The sequence below is a fragment of the Globicephala melas genome, chromosome 21 (genome assembly GCF_963455315.2).
Source record: "Globicephala melas chromosome 21, mGloMel1.2, whole genome shotgun sequence".
Lineage (NCBI taxonomy): Eukaryota > Metazoa > Chordata > Mammalia > Artiodactyla > Delphinidae > Globicephala > Globicephala melas.
The window spans coordinates 34,349,761-34,366,470 of record NC_083334.1 but is presented as its reverse complement, the minus strand read 5'-3'; the positions used below and the strand labels follow the sequence as shown (position 1 = coordinate 34,366,470).

The 16,710-nt window shown below is 39.2% G+C and overlaps 1 protein-coding gene across 8 annotated transcripts in view; it reads right to left on the bottom strand.

Moving 5' to 3' along the window:
• PSD3 (pleckstrin and Sec7 domain containing 3) overlaps nt 1–16,710 on the bottom strand; it is a 499,749-nt gene that overhangs the window by 379,513 nt on the left and 103,526 nt on the right. For 3 of the 8 annotated variants that reach the window (XM_060291626.2, XM_060291630.1, XM_030834855.2), the window contains exon 2: nt 898–2,002. In XM_060291626.2, the coding sequence (XP_060147609.1) occupies nt 898–2,002 (1,105 nt within the window). Of the gene's footprint in view, nt 1–897; nt 2,003–12,594; nt 13,029–16,710 lie in introns of those variants that run through there. The other 5 variants (XM_060291628.1, XM_060291631.1, XM_060291629.1 and 2 more) reach the window with 5 other exon arrangements.

The following is a 16,710-nucleotide window of genomic DNA, read 5'->3' as shown; positions in this document are numbered from 1 at the left end:
AGGGCTCCTTTTGAGGGGAGTCTGGAGATTTTCTGTGTAGGGGGGATGGGGACGGGAGGGAGAGGAGTCCTGACAGCCATCCTAAAGGAGCATCTCTTCGTGGATCTGTTAGTTAACTGTGGAGAAAACGGCATCTCCTTACACCAAACAAACAAAACCCTTCAGGCATGACACAGATGTTTTCCCATGTGAACTACCACAGGTGGAGGACTGACAAGACGGCACACATTTGAAATGACTTTGCCAAGAGGAACACTCTACAGTCAGACTACAAGCAAAGGAAGTGAAGACAGACGGGTATGGCTTCCATTTTTCCAGTCTCACAGCTGGTATGGATGCCAGAAATGTAGGGAGAGACCAGGAAATACCATATGATGCCAAGTTTACTCATCAGGGCTGTAATCAAAACATGCTGCTTGTGAGAAGGGAGACCCATGTGAGTGTCATGGAAGAACTGAATTCTGACCTCCTGATCTCTTTCAATCTAGAAAACTGAGCCAGCCTCTGTGTTCCTACATGTATAAGGCTGTATGCAGGCAACGGTGCTGCACCCAGAAGAAATGCCTGAGTCAGGATGTAATGACTACAGGATGTCAAAAAGAGTTCAAACCTTTCCACATTGTTAAAGATAATCGTGGGGTATTTAGTTACCTTGATGTTGGAGAAGTTGCAACCTGTCAAATACAATAAAACATCAGAAATGGAGTCACCTAGTTTAGAGTTCACAGTCTCCCCATATGGACAACTTTATAATAAGACCACTTTAACATCTCGGAACCTTAGAAGCAACATAGCTTACAGTCACTTCTCTTCCATTCTGTGGTAAACAAGGACCCAGGATATTGTGAATCGAGTTCTCACTGGCATCACAGACAGCAGGATACTATGCGAGCTCACCTTTCCCTGTCTCTCTCCAATTCAGGTTTCGTCTCAAGATGTTCCTTGTTTTCCCTTAGGAAGACTTCATCCTCTCCACTCTCATGAAGAGGCTCAGGCAGAAATGGCCCTGAGCCAGTGGCCAGCCTCTCTGAAGGAGCTCTCCAGGTGTCATCCCAAACACTCTCAGTTAAACCAGCTGAATCACACAAACCAGCAGATGAGATGAGATGGCTTGGCACTTTAGAAAACTCTTTGCTTTCAGGAGGGGTTGTCCTTTCCAATGATGTCTGAAAATCCACAGGTTGCCATGTCCCTCTTTTCTCCCCTCCTGTCCACAATATTTCCACCCCTTGAAATTCCACATGTTTGACCTGGCCTGGGCGTCCTGAGGAGCTGCCTCGACCACATTGCTCTGGGTGCTCTCTCCCCTGATCAGATCTCCTCTCTCTCAATAAACCAGCACTTCCCACTGAGCTGTGGGTCACGGGGCTCCCCACGGAGGATGCTGGACAAGCTGGCTCCTGCACATGGACAGCCCCCTTTCTCCCATTATTAGCTCTTAGGGAAAGCTCTGCTTGAGTTCCTCCAGTTAATAGTGCAGTCAGGTCCTCCTGGATGCTCAAATAAAAACCTTCCTCAGTCGTAACTTCAGCTGAAAGAGGTATATCGGGTGACTTTTCTCGGCCAGCAGGGAACAGTGTGTTGGCTCTCTGTGTTTTATGACTGGCAGGGTCTGGCTCTTGTTCCACCTGCTGAACTAAAAAAGTAGAAACCGCATCTCCATCCAGTACCTTTGTAGCCTGCAATGTTCCTGAAACTATTCTGGCTTCTGTGGCTTTCAGAGCTGAAATCAAAGAGTCAATGGGTTGTAAACTCTGTTCCTTGAGATGACTCTGAGAGGGGACCTCTCTGACATCTTTTGGTCCTCCGGTAACACTGAGAAGCCCAGAGGGATGGCCAGCAAGAGACTGGACCCTCTGCTGCACCTGAGGGCAGCACGGCAGAGACTCGGCATCAAACTTGAGAGAGGCTCTTAGGCCTTCTCCACTTTCCTCCATGGTCCCATATTCTGGAAATTCATTTGTGACATTCGGGGGGAGTAAAGTGCTTCCTCCATGATCACCTACAAAGAGAACAGAATGGACACATGACTTGTTCTGAACAACAGATTCCAACGTGTGTTAATAAATCTCCATACGCATCAGGCATTCAGTCATCCTTATGGGATCCTTTCACTGTCTCCTGCCCCCACCTCTGCAACACTTGCTTCTCATAACCCTGCCGGTGGTCCCTTCCACTTAGCTTACACGAGAGTACCCACAAAGGTTTTGGCACAGACAGAGACGATCTAATGACACACGCCCTATTCAACCCTGCTTCTGATGAAGTCCCACACACGCACCTCAGTTGCTGCATACGCAAGAACAGATGAAAATAAGGATATGTATCATTTTCCAAATACCACTCATGAAATAGCAACTAAAGTATTTATATTGGGCACAACAACAAATAGTCTTACGATCCAGCCAACAATACCTGTGCAGTGCAATCTCTGAGATGGAAGCCTCAGAAAAAAGATATGATCTATTTAAAGTCAGTAAATATTTTTTTGGCTGGAAGCTTCCCCTTCACTGTTGGATTTCTGTTGTGGGGGGGAATGCTTTCAGAACATCCCTGGGGAATGAGACTGAAGTCAAAATGGAATAGGAAACTTAGTATGTTAAGAAAGATCTCTGGGATCCCAAATGAATAAAATTTAAATGGTATCATATGCAGAACCCCAATATATGAAGCAGTAAAAACAATTAGCATATATTTACTATGTAGGATCAAATTTACATCCTTTTCTTATTAAAACGGCAGTCAATGAGAAAAATGAAGACACTCTGATAACAGAATTTTAAATTGAGGATTTATGGATAACAGTTACAGTCCTATCACCCCAGGATCCAATTTCCTTCTGAACTTGGTTTTGGTTACTTTGTATCGAGAATATCCTCATCTACCCTGGAAATGTAGGGTCCTCACTTGGACAACTTTATGACAGAGGACACCTGTTGTTTTTGTTATTGCTTTTAAAGCATTGCCAGCTACCACCTTCCTATTCAGTGAAATGTTTGATGACTGTCTGAATATATACAATGAAATGACATGAAAGACTTGATTCCAAGGCATGTACAAAATGAGGTAACTTGGAAACATAAGTTAATGTATAGTATCCCACAGTGTGGAAAATCTGATAAATAATAATACATCTAAGAGTGTATTCAGTTTCATATTTCATTTTTGAAATAATTTGAAATACATTTTTTAAATTAAATTTGAATCAGTATTGATGGAATCCAAGAAGCACTTCTCTGTGATTGTAGTATTGATAGTACCTTCACAAGACAGAAGTAAGAGGATGCGGCTTGCTTGAAATCTGAGGAGGAAGCAACTTTCAAACCCTGATTTTGAAAAGGAAGACAGTTAAAAGCAATAAAGATTCCTCTTCCTGTGGCACACTGACATTTTAAATTTTTCAATAAAGACTGTGATAGGACTTTTAAGATTCAGTTGTCTTTAATATATTCACAAAATTGTGTGACCATCACCGCAACCTAATTCCAGAACATTTTCATCACCTCCTACCACCACCATAAAACCTATATCCAATCCATTAGCCACCATTCCTCAGCCCCTGGTAACTACCAACCTACCTTCTGTCTCTATGGATTCACGTGTTCTACTTCATATCAACAGAATCACACAATATGTGGCATTTTTTGTCTTTTTTTCCACCTAGCACAATGCTTTCAAGGTTTATCCACACTGTACCATGTACCAGAACTTCTTTTCTTTTTATTGACAAATAATATTCCATTGTATGGATATACCACAGTTTCTTTCCATTCATCTGCTGATGGACATTTGTGTTATTTCCACATTTGAGCTATTATAAATAATGAACATTTGTGTACAAGTTTTTGTGTCTACATTTATTTTCAGTTCTCTTGGGTATATATCTATGAGTGGATTCTGGGTCACATGGTAACTCTCTCTCTTTAATGTTTGGAGAAACTGCCAGTTTTCCAAAGCAACTACACCATTTTACATTCCTACCAGCAAAGTCTGAGGGTTCTAGTACTGCCCATATTTTTTATTATAGTTGTCTTAGTAGATGTGAAATGCTATCTCACTGTAGTTCTGATTTTGCTCAATATCATTAATCACTGTGGTAGTGATTAATGATATTGAGCATCTTGTCACATGCTTGTTGGCCATTTGTATGTCTTCTTCAGAGACATACCCATTCAAATCCTTTGCCCATTTTATAATTGGGTTACTTGTCTTTTTATTATTGAGTTGTAAGAGTCCTTTGTATATTCTGGACAGAAGTTCCTTATCATATATATACTTTGCAAACATTTTCTCCCATTCTGTGGGTTGTCTCTTCCCTTAGTTGATGGTGTTTTGTTTTCTTGTTTTTTTGTTTTGCGGTACACGGGCCTCTCACTGTTGTGGCCTCTCCCATTGCGGAGCACAGGCTCTGGACGCGCAGGCCAAGCGGCCATGGCTCACGGGCCTAGCCGCTCCGCGGCACGTGTGATCTTCCCGGACAGGGGCACGAACCCGTGTCCCCTGCATCAGCAGGCGGACTCTCAACCACTGCGCCACCAGGGAAGCCCGATGGTGTTTATTTTGAAGCACAATTTTTAAAAATTTTAATAAAATCCAACATCTATTTTTTTATTTTGTTGCTTGTGTCTTTGGTGTCATATGCAACAAATTATTGTCTAGTCCAAGGTCACAAAGATTTATTCCTTTTTTTTTTAGGAGTTTTACAGTGTTAGCTATTACATGTAGACCTTTGATCCATTTTGAATTAACTCTTGTACATGGGGTAAAGTGGAGCTCCAACGTCATTCTGTTGCATGTGGATATCCACTGTCCCAGCACTACTGTTGAAAAAAACTATTTCCCCCACTGAACTGCATTAATATCTTCATAGAAAATCAACTGACCATAAACATAAAGGTTTATGCCTGTACTCTAAATTCTATTCCTTTGAGCTAGTAGCAAGTATAACACCATCTTGATTACTGTAGCTTTGCAGAAGTAAAATCAGGAAGTGTGAGTCCTCCTACTTTGTCCTTCCTTTTCCAGGTTGTTTTGGCTACTCTGGGACCCTGGCATTTTCCATATGAATTTTAGGATCAGCTTGCCAGACACCCGAAATGTTCATAGAGGCTGGGATGAATCTGTAGAGCACTGCATCCTAACAATAGTACTATTAAGTCTTTTGATCCATGACTATAGGATGTCTTTCCATTTATTTAATTTTCTTTAATTTCTTTTAACATGTATTTGTTTTAAATGTACAAGTTTTACATTACTTTTGTTAAACTTACTCCCCTAAGTATTTTCTTTTTGATACTATAATATGCAGAAATTTTTTCATTTTCAGATTATTCACTGCTAGCATATAGAAATACAACTGGTTGCCGAACTTACTATTTAGTACTAATAGCTTTTTTGTGGATTCCTTAGGATTTCCTATATATAAGATCATGTTGTCTGTGAACAGAGATAATTTTACTTTTTTTCTTTCTTATCTGGATGTCTTTTATTTCTTTTTCTTGCCTAACTGCACTGGCCAGACCCTCTAGTACAATGTTGACTGGAAGTGGTAAGAGCTAGACATCCTTGTCTTGTTCTGGATCTTAAGAGAAAGCTTTCAGTCTTTTACCATTAAGTATGATATTAGCTGTGGGTTTTTCACAAACGCGCTATATATCAGCGTAAGGAAGATCCCTTCTAATCCCAGTTTGTCAAGTGTTTCTATCATGAAAGGGTGCCAAGTTTTGTCAAATGTTTTTTCTCTGCCAATTGAGATTTCCATGTGGGTTTTGTCTTTTAATCTAGTAAGAGTGAATTACATTAACTGACCTTTATATACTGAACCAACCTTGCATTCCTGGAATAAATACCACTTGGTCATGGTGCATAATCCTTTTTTAAAAGTTGCTAGATTCAGCTTTTTAGTATTTTTGCACCTATATTCATAAACAATATTGGTCTGTAGTTGTCTTGTGCTATCTCTGGTTTGGGTAGTAATGTGGGCTTAACAAAATGAATTGGGAAATATTCTATATTGGCATTTATTTACACCTTTTTACACTTTTTTAAAAAACATTTTTCATATTTTACACTTTTTAGGCTTTTAACAGTTTTCTCTTCCTTAATAATTCAGGGGACTTAATTTCCTCCGTAGTTTAAAAGCTATAAATTTATTGTTAAAATGCAATGAAAGAAAAAAGTATACAATCCAAAAGCATGGGCTTTTTTCTTTAACTTAGTAAAATAGCTTTAAATTGTTAGAGAAGTACTTAGATCACAGTGGGAAATACTTCCTATAGACGTTATAATGCTTTTATTTAAGTTAGAGTATGCCTTTACAAAAAATGATCATAGAATATAAAACTGCAAAAGTCAAAGGAATCAAAGAATTAATTTGGCTACCTAACATAATTAGCAAGAAAACAGGCTCAAAGGAATGATGTACTTGCCAACATGATACAACAAATAAAAACCAGAGCTTATCTATTTTACCTCTACTAAGCTTTACATCCCTCCCCTGCCCTCCATCTTTATTGGTAGTGAGATACCCTAGTATGTGTCTTCAATCTTTTCCCTGAAATTTAAAAAATCTTCTGAGGGCTTCCCTGGTGGCACAGTGGTTAAGAGTCCGCCTGCTGATGCAGGGGACACGGGTTCGTGCCCCGGTCCGGGAAGATTCCACATGCCGCGGAGCTGCTGGGCCTGTGAGCCATGGCCGCTGAGCCTGCACGTCCGGAGCCTGTGCTCCGCAACGGGAGAGGCCACAACTGTGAGAGGCCCGCACACCTCAAGAAAAAAAAAAAGAAAAAAAAAGATAAGAAATAAAAAGTGTTGGTAAGGATGTGAAGAAAAGAGAACCCTAGTACACTGTTGATGGAACGTAAATTAGCGCAACCTCCAGCGTGTGGAGGTTCCTCAAAAAATTAAAAATAGAACTACCATATGATGCAGCAATTCCACTTATGGGTATTTACCTGAAGAAAACAAAAACACTAATTAGAAAAGATATCTGCACCCCTATGTTCACTGCGGCATTATTTACAATAGCCAAGATATGGAAACAACCTAAGTGCCCATCGATGGATGAATGGATAAAGAAACTGTGGTATATATATATATTATATATAGTTTATATAATGGGATATTATTCAGCCATAAAAAAGAACGAAATCTTGCCATTTGCAACAATATGATTGGACCTTGAGGACATTATGCTAAATGAAATAAGTCAGAGGAAGACACATACTGAATGGTCTCACTTACATGTGGAATCTTAAAAAAAAAAAAAAAAAACAAGCTCACATATACAGAGGAGAGACTGGAAGTTGTCAGAAGGATGTGGGGGGAGGTGAAACGGGTAAAGTGATTCAAAAGGTACACACTTCCAGCTATAAAATAATCATGGGGATGTAATATACAGCACGGGGACCATAGTTAATAATACTGTCTTGCATATTTGAAAGTTGATAAGAGAGTAGATCTTAAAAGTCCTCATCACAAGAAAAATAATTTCTGTAACTACGTACGGTGATGGACTTACTGTGGTGATCATTTCACAACATATACAATAATGAATCATTACATTGTACACCTGAAACTAATACAATATTGTATGTCAATTATACTTCAAAAAAGAATTCTCGAAATCATGGAGAAACAAGCCTGCTCCAAAAGATGAGCTTCAGAAAAATCGTGGCCCTTCTAAGACTGACCCTGCTTGAGGCCCAGTAAATGAAATGGATTTCTTTCTACTCTGAGTAGCAAACTCCTTAAAAGAAAATGGCTGAAGGAAAAAAAAAGAAGAAGAAAAAGAACTATTTGGCAAGTCTTCTGCAGACTTGGTCACAGCTTCACAGTAGAAATGTGAAGTAAAGAAGTTTATCATAAGGGATTCTGAGCAACTGGATATAGGTTTCCCAAAAGACTATGGGGGCCACGTCCATGAAACCACAATTACGAATCATACACACATTCCCTAGGAACTAGGCCCAGTCATTTTTAGGAAAAGATTCTTTGTTTGTTTTGTCTTATTTTGTGTTGTTGCCACTAGAATATAAACTCCAAAAGAGAAGCACTTTGTCTGATTTCTTTACCATTATATCCCCAGAGCCTAGAATAACAGTACCGAGCAAAATGGATATATTTGTTGAATCAATGAATGAATGAAGAATGTCCTATAACCAACAGGATACCATTTAATAGAACCTCAAAAGAGAAACAGAAAGAAGCCTCCCAAAACCCAAGCAAAATACTACACGTCAATGCCACCTAAGTTCTGTCCCCTACTCCCAAGTACAGGCTGAAGAGAATGCTGGAAACATTGCGGGGGGTGGGGGTGGGGGGCGGGGTCGTCCTTCCTAACAAGGAGCTTGCAGTCCAGCAACTCTATCTGCATATATGTTCTCTTGCAGAGAGCAGTGGTAAAGCAGTGGTAAAGTTAAGTGGGGACAACCTTGGCCATAGTTCTAGAATTCACCATGATCCTACATGGGTTGTTACCATTAAACATTAATTTCTCAATTGTTTAACTTACTCTCTAAATGCTATGTTGCCCTATATGGTAGCCACAGCCACATATAACTACTTAAAAATTAATTAAAATTAAACTGAAAATCCAGTGCTCAATACCATATGTTGCTAGTGGCTATCATATTGCACCAGAGATACAGAATATTTTTCCATGCTCACAGAGAAGTCTGTTTGAAAGCACTGCCCTAGAACCTTCCTACTCAAAATGTGGCCAGGGGACAGCAGCATAGGTATCACCCAGGAGTCTGTTCAAAATGCAGACTCAAGTACCATCTCAGACCTTCCTAATCAGAATCTGTATTTCTAAAAAGAACCCCAGGTAATCTGTATACACTTTAAAATATGGTAGTACTTCTCCAGAGAACTACAACAATATCTAGAAGTTGTTCTGACTACATTTAAATGGTTAATTTTTATTCTGAAAGATAATCTTAAGAGTTCCTACCTCCTAACTGAAAGGTCCAAGTGTTCAATCAAGTAAACAAGAGGTAAAGAAAACATGCAGCCTCTCCTTCCAATCAAGAGAAACCCTTGTGCATTCTGGTCTGGGTTTGCCATCCAGCTGGTCCAGGATCCTTTCAGCAGAGGAAGAGAACCACCTCGACTGTGATGGGACCTGTCTTTAGTTTACAGCTCACAGTGAATTTCTCCCACAGTGAATGGTCAATGACTCTACCTTTAGGCAAAAGACCATAAAGTCCTAAAAAAAAACCTACAAATGTAAAACTGAGCATTAGTAAATGCCTGTACATTAACATCTGTACATAGCCTTAAAGAAATTACATTGTAGCTTAAAAGAAAGAAGCTGAGGGAAAGGTAAGGTTTTTCTGGTTTTAAAAACTGGGAGATTTTCCCAGACTTTCAAGGTTCATGTCACTGGATATATCACTTGTAAAATAAAAATGCATAGGCAAATTCACTCTCGTGTGGCACTTTCAAGACAGCACTATTTTTTATAAGTACAGTTGAGCACATTTTCAATCCTTTACAAATCATGGCTAACCCAGCCACTAGAAGTCAGTTTCTCTCCTTCCCTTGTAGGTTGTTCATAAATGCAGTAATGCCCTTGGTGCTCTCTGTTCCCTAATGAATATCAGCTACCAAACATATTAAAACGTATATAATCAGTTAGTGTGATAAAAGAACTATAAATTCTTAAGTTATTTCAACACTGGAAAACTTACAGAAACAACCTTAAAGACACACTGCCCCCGACCTGTCAGGAAGGAATTCAATCCCATGGACAGATGGGTGCCTAATTGTCCCCTTTAGTCTGAAATTTCATAAATCAATAAAAAAAAATTGAAGACAAAGGTCCAATTTACAAAGCAACATAAAAAGTAAGCCTTGCAGAGTAAAAAATCTCAAATACATTTTATCTATAAGTAATCATAATCCTTAACTGTGAATAACAATGATCAATGTTTCTAACAATCAATAAACCCCTCCAGTATCACAGTGATGCATGCATGGTTTCGATTTGCAGTGCAGTAGAAAAAGTTTTATTTAAAAAAAGGAAACAAACAGGAGAATAATCCATTTTTACTAAGCAATAGAAAATACATTTAGTATGATAAAGGTGATATAAAATGAGTATGAGTAATGATAATTTGCTAAATGAGTAATCTAAGTACATTATACTTTGTTACACACTCTTAATAAAAGTCCCACTTTGGAGACGGCTACAGTATGTAGTTGAGGATGCTGGCTATTACCTGGTCACTAATAACTCTCCAAAAGCACAGATATTTAAGGTATTTATATGTTACAAAACCCAGGAAAAGGTCTGCCGACCACTACACAAGCTATTAGCATGTGCACACGAGACAGTTCTATTAATTGGACACTCTTTCCCCAAGTGATTAATAGTTACAGCTGTGCTCATCACAAACTAAATTTCACATACTAATGATTCAGAACCCAATTTTTCTCCTTCAATTCTAGTCCCTGGGGAAATGAGACTAGCTTTCCATTCCAGTCAACTGCAGAGGAGCTCTGTGGGCTAGGAGCAGCAGCACACAACACACGGTAGGTAAGACAAGTGCGCTAAGGAGCAGCCCAGTGACCCTAACCCAGGCCTCTGCCAGCGTGCAGAGACCTGGCACTCATCACGGAGGAGAAATTCTAAGCTGCAAGAGCTGAATTTAGATCTATCTTTAAAATCATTGTTTTTAAAAGCTGGTTTCCTTTTCTCAATCAGTAGGATTCTCCACTTTGACCTATCATCCACTCTCATTTGTTTCTTCTTATATCCACACTTTGTGCTTCTCCTTCCAGTCTTAGCGCTTCTGATCATCATTGCTCCTCTGATTTCATCCATTCTATCCTTTTTCTACTTCTTCCTGTTAGGAATCCACACTTTTAAAAACCCAATTTTATGTTCTAATTTTTTCCAGCTTTATTGAGATGTAATCCATATATAACATTGTGTAGGTTCAGGGTATACAACGTGTTGATTTGATAAACTTAGAGATTGAAAAATGATCACCACTATAGCTTGAGCTAACACCTCTGCCACATCACACAATTACTTCCTTTTTTGTGGTGAAAACATTTAAGATCTACTCTCTTAGCAGCTTCAAAGTACATCATACAATATTATTAACTATAATCACGATGCTTTACATCAGAGCCCCAGAACTTATTCATCTTGTAACTGTAAGTTTGTACCCTTGACCAGCATCTCCCCATTTTCCCCATCCTGACAGCCCCTGGTCACCACCACTTTACTCTCTGAAAACCCAATTTTTAAATTTCTCTGATCTTCACTGATTTTTTTTGTTTTCTCTTTATTTTTAAAAGCAAAAGTTTAAGCTTTTAAAGAACTCCACAGTCTTGTTTATAGCAGGCTCTCTTCTGCTAAAGTTAACACAGATGTGGTGGTATTAATATAAGTTCTTATTTAAGATATTTTATTAAATATTTTAATATTTTAAAATTGAAATATTAAAGAAATTTAATACTTAAGTTGAAATTCAAAATACTATACAATTCTTTTTCTTATAAATCACAAATGCCAAGCGGCTGGAGTGCCTAGCAGTGATGATCCACTACAGCTGTGGACTTCCCTAAACCGCTGTGTGCCAAGACAGATGTCAAGTGCAGTGGAAAACAACAGCTTCACTCAGCCTCCAGCCTGTCACAAGCCTCAGCTGATCCATATTTGCATTCAGTAGTTTTCATGCTCAATAAGAGACCCACAGTTTTGGTAAGGATTCAGGCTGCAAATTGACATGAGCAATAATTCCAAGCGTCTCTGAAAATGCAAATTTCACCGAAGTCAAGTTCCCTGGTGAGAGAGAAATAAATCTTGAACTACTCTAAAAGTGACACTTTCCACAGATAAGAAAAACACACCCCCATGTGTAAACTGAGGAAAAATAAACCTCCAGCAGAGGCCACCTCAGCCTCAAGGACAGTGCTCAAGGAGCGGCTGTGGTGCTGCCTGGGGCTAGCCACGCTCTCCTCCAGAGACTCCGGCAGAGCAGGGGGAAAGCAGTCTGAGCTCTTTAAGAGAAACTCCTCCCCATTCCCATCCAGTGCCACAACATGATGGCTTTCTAAAACTACAGGGGTAGCTGGTTTCCTCTTTCTTTCTATATAATACATCAGAAACAGGGAGAAACAGGATGATAGAATTCTGTGTTCCCAGGAAAGCCGTTTGAACAACAAAAAAAAACAATGAAAGGAAATAAAATTACAGGTAAGAATAATATTCTGTTTTCTATTTAAAAATAAAAATTTTGAAAAATCCAATGTCAGATGCTAAAATAAACCTTCCACGTTAAAGCCAGGGGAGGTTCTGGGCAACAGCACTCGGAGGGCAGGTGGTGTCTTTCTGGCGGCTGGGGAATTAAAGAACGGCTGGTGTGGACACCCCGGATAAATGCAGTATGTGCTTCTCTAGTCAGGATTCAGCAAAACCTCATCCAGCCCCAGCAGTCTCCTACTGGGATGGTCAAAAGACAAGACTAGTAAGCAAAAGCAGTCAATAATACAGACGGATCATTTTACAGCAGCATTTTACAAAAGATAGATATACAAAATATATTTGCCTGCATAGACCTACAAATAGAGGTTACTCACAGAGATTACTGTAGCTCCAGCAGTTACCCATTGATCATAGAAAATGCCCAGTTCATCAGCTTAACGCTTGAGAAAAGTTAGCTAGAAAAGAAGCTGGCTAATTCAAAATCTGCCGTTCTAGTAACTGGAAGCAAATGAGTTTCAGATTTCCTGGCAGCCCCTGTGGCCCTGCAATGCACAGGGTGATGTCCATGGAAGCGCTCTGAGCACCAGGAGCCCGGCTGAGCGAGCTGCCGCCTCTCCCTGTGTCACAAAGGCACAGCAGCCTGCCCTCACGCTCCCGTCTGCCTCTGCGCTCTCCACCTTGGTAGCTTACCGAAAACAACCACCGTAGGGCCTTTCTATATTTGTGAAAACTACTTCCAAGGAGATAATGGAGATGACGGGAGTGAGCTTTAATGTAACCATTTCCCCAGTGCAGCAGCAGGAACCCCAGCAAAGCCTCGGAGAGGACTGTACCACCCCGGGTGACATCAGAGGTGGGGCTGTCATCTCAGAATTATGCAGCATTTTCTCTGATGCAAGAAGGACACGCGTGAAAGGAGATGGATGGGCTCCCTTTTAAAGGGTTTAATTCTTGTGTTATTCAACCAGAAAAGGCAAAAGCAAATGTAATGTTGAACAACTGCCGTGGGAGGATCTCAATCCTGCTTTCCCAGTCCTCATCTCACGGCTAAATGATGCTGCCAACTAAAGTCATTTTACTGACGACTGCATTACCATTCCTGCAATTAAATTCTTATTTAATGGGTAGCTGATATTACTTGGAAAATGTGACATGAAAAAATTCGAAGACATTAACATTTAGTTTTAAATATGATGACATAAACTTTTACATCACCAATGGTACCTCAGATGTATGCAATACCTTTCTACACAATCTCAATAAAAATACTAAATGAAAAACTAATGGTTTTGCAGATGAGAAAAGTGAAGTGAAAAATAGCACGAGATGAAGAGCATAGTGTAATATTGGTCCTTAGTCTTAGTAACAGAGGTTAATACAAACATTGAAAATATCTCATCTTCTATAACCTTAATTTTCCAACTAGTATAAAAAGCAAAGGCCAATACAAAGCAATTGATGATTATTTTTATTCACTCCGTATGCATTTACTGAGTACCTAATAGGTGTGAGATAATGTGCTGAGTTTAATTTGGAGTATACATTTCTCATAAATAATATAGCCAGAATAGAAAATATTTATAAAATGCTTACTATGTGCCAGGCACCACACTAAGCAGCTTTATTGTATTAACTTATCTATTCCTACCAGCAGCCCTGTGGGATAGCTACCATAATTAACCCATTTTACAGATAAAACTACTGAAACACAAGAAGTATCTGACTTGTATGAGTTCACATGGCTAAAACCGGCACAGGTAGGATTCAATTACAGGCACTAAGGCTGCAAAGTCCACCCTCTCAGTCCATAAAGCTACACTGACTCCTGGGGGCTTCCTTGTCAAGTAAAACAATTCCAAAGGAAGAATATAATTTTCAGAATTTGGAACCACAGCAAGTCAAAAATAGCAAGAAGATTCACCCAAATATAAGAGGATAAAGGCAGAGAGTACACCTAGAGAAAGCATACGAAGATAGTGAAAATGACACCCAGGAGAGGAATTTCAGTGTTGACTGCTCCAGTGACCTTGGGCCAATGGCTTTAAATCTTTCGGCTTTAGTTTCCTTACTTCTGAGCTATAGATTTTTAAGTTATAAAAGCACGGTTAAAGCGCACAATCTAGACTTGTAGTCTGGGTTCCATCACTTTCCAATTATGTCCCTCAAGCAAGATTTAACCTCTGAGGGGCTCAATTTTCTCATCCAAAAAAAATGAGGAAAACAATGAGGTTGTTCTGAGAATTAAATTAACTATTCATATAAATATATAAAGCACTCATACTAGCAACTAGTATATAATAAAAGCTCAAGATTATTGTTACTATAATCATCATTACTTTTAGCATTATTACTGCATTTTTAAACTACAACTGCCAGCTTCCTCCCTTTTCAAAAACTTCTCCAAGAAGAGCTGCAATTTTTCCAGAGTTGGTAGGAAAAGCAGAAAGGACAACCTTTGCTGGTGTCATACAAACATTAACCAACCCATGAATCACCAACTCTCTGTGAGATATAAGCTGAAGTTGTTGGGTGTGCTTTCCAAGAAAGCTCCTTACAAGGGGAAAAAACTCAAATACATGAATGAGGGTGCTGAATAAAGTTACTGAGATTATAAAAAGGCTACATAACTAAGATGATCCCCTTAAATGCATCTACCAGTGACTGTGAGGAAATGAAACTGTCTCAACCACACAACTGTCTCATTTCCAAATGTCTAGCGTTTCACATTAGGCTTTAATTAACAATATCTTTGACAGACATCCTAAAACTCACCATTTTAAAAAGTAAAGCTTGAAAATAAATTTGTTACATATTCTCTAGTCTCTCATGTACACTATCTCTAAAAAATATACATGTGGAAACAGCACCTGAGTCTACGACTGGGTTGGCAGTGACATCCTGAAGTCTTTGACTGTCTGGTTTTGTTTTGTTTCTGAAATGTAACCTAATAAAGCTGCCATTATCCTTGAAAGACAGATAATATCAATAATATTCAGATGAGAGAACCATTAAAGAATTTACCAACCAATATTCTGTTTATATCTCCTCTGTAAAAGATAATTTGTTTTTCTAGAAATATCACTGACAGACTGTACCAATCAAAAAAGCTAGATTTATAAAATACACTTTTTCATTAAAATTTAAGATCTTCTAAACAAAAGTATACAACAGCCAACTGCAACCAATGTTTTTTAATGAAGAAAGTATGAAATTTAAATTATAAAGTATTTTGAGTGTTAACATAAAGTTTGTATTGACTGTATCTTCTTATTTTCTGTGTTGACGCTCTGGCATTTGGGGCCTTGATCTTGGAGAGTCAGCCCCTCCCAGGGCTAGCTATTTCCTGAAGAGAGCAAAGGACTCCCCTGGGAGTACACTTCTGATGCACCAATCAACCAATCCAGAGCCACACCCCATGCATCTCCTTCCTCAACCTCTCCCACCTAAGCCAATATTCCCCAGCTCTACATCACCCAAGGGCCTGGCATGGGACAACTAGGAACTACCCCTAGACTTTAACCCTTGAAATTATTCAAACTATATAATCCTAAGCTTACGCAGGTATCGACCCTGCCTTACCCATTCCTTCCAGCAAAAACCCCATTAAAGGCTGGGCTGTGTTCTTCCCCACCCCCCTCTATCCCCATGTGGCCCTGCAGGTGTTTCTAGAGATCTGTGAGTACACTTCTTTCTTCATGACAATTATTCCCATGTCTGTGTGACTTACCATACCTGATTAAAACAAATCCTAAATAGAAATCTTGTAAGAAAGTTTTAAGAGAAATGAATAATTAATTATTCTTGAATAACAAAATTTAAAATCAGTAATGTATTTCTAGACTTTATTGTCACTAGCACTGACAAGCTGTAGGTAATAAATTGCTATTTGATATAACGTGTTACTTCTCAAAAATTTCCAACAAAGTAATACAAACAGGCAAGCAAACTACTGTTATCCAATTTAGTATAAAATTTTAGAATTAAAAATATTTTACAAATAAAGACTGTATAATGCCAATTTTGTCACAACATATGATATTTTATTATTTGCCTTTATTACTTACTAAATCCATGAGGAGACAAGATTATCAGAAGAACTGGTAACAATAGTTCCTTATTTGAAATAACTTCGTTTTATTGAGCAAATTTCAACAAATAAGAAGCCAGTTTTCCAGGCTTCCCTGGTGGCGCGGTGGTTGGGGGTCCGCCTGCCGATGCAGGGGACGTGGGTTTGTGCCCCGGTCTGGGAGGATCCCACATGCCGCGGAGCGGCTGGGCCCGTGAGCCATGGCCACTGAGCCTGAGTGTCTGGAGCCTGTGCTCCGCAATGGGAGAGGCCACAACAGTGAGAGGCCCGCGTACCGCAAAAAAAAAAAAAAGAAGAAGCCAGTTTTCCTATCTCAAGTTATTTATTTTTTAATTCTGGTTCTTAGATGTTAACAAATATACGCAGTGCCAATTTCAGGATTATAAAAATTTAGTTTTTACAT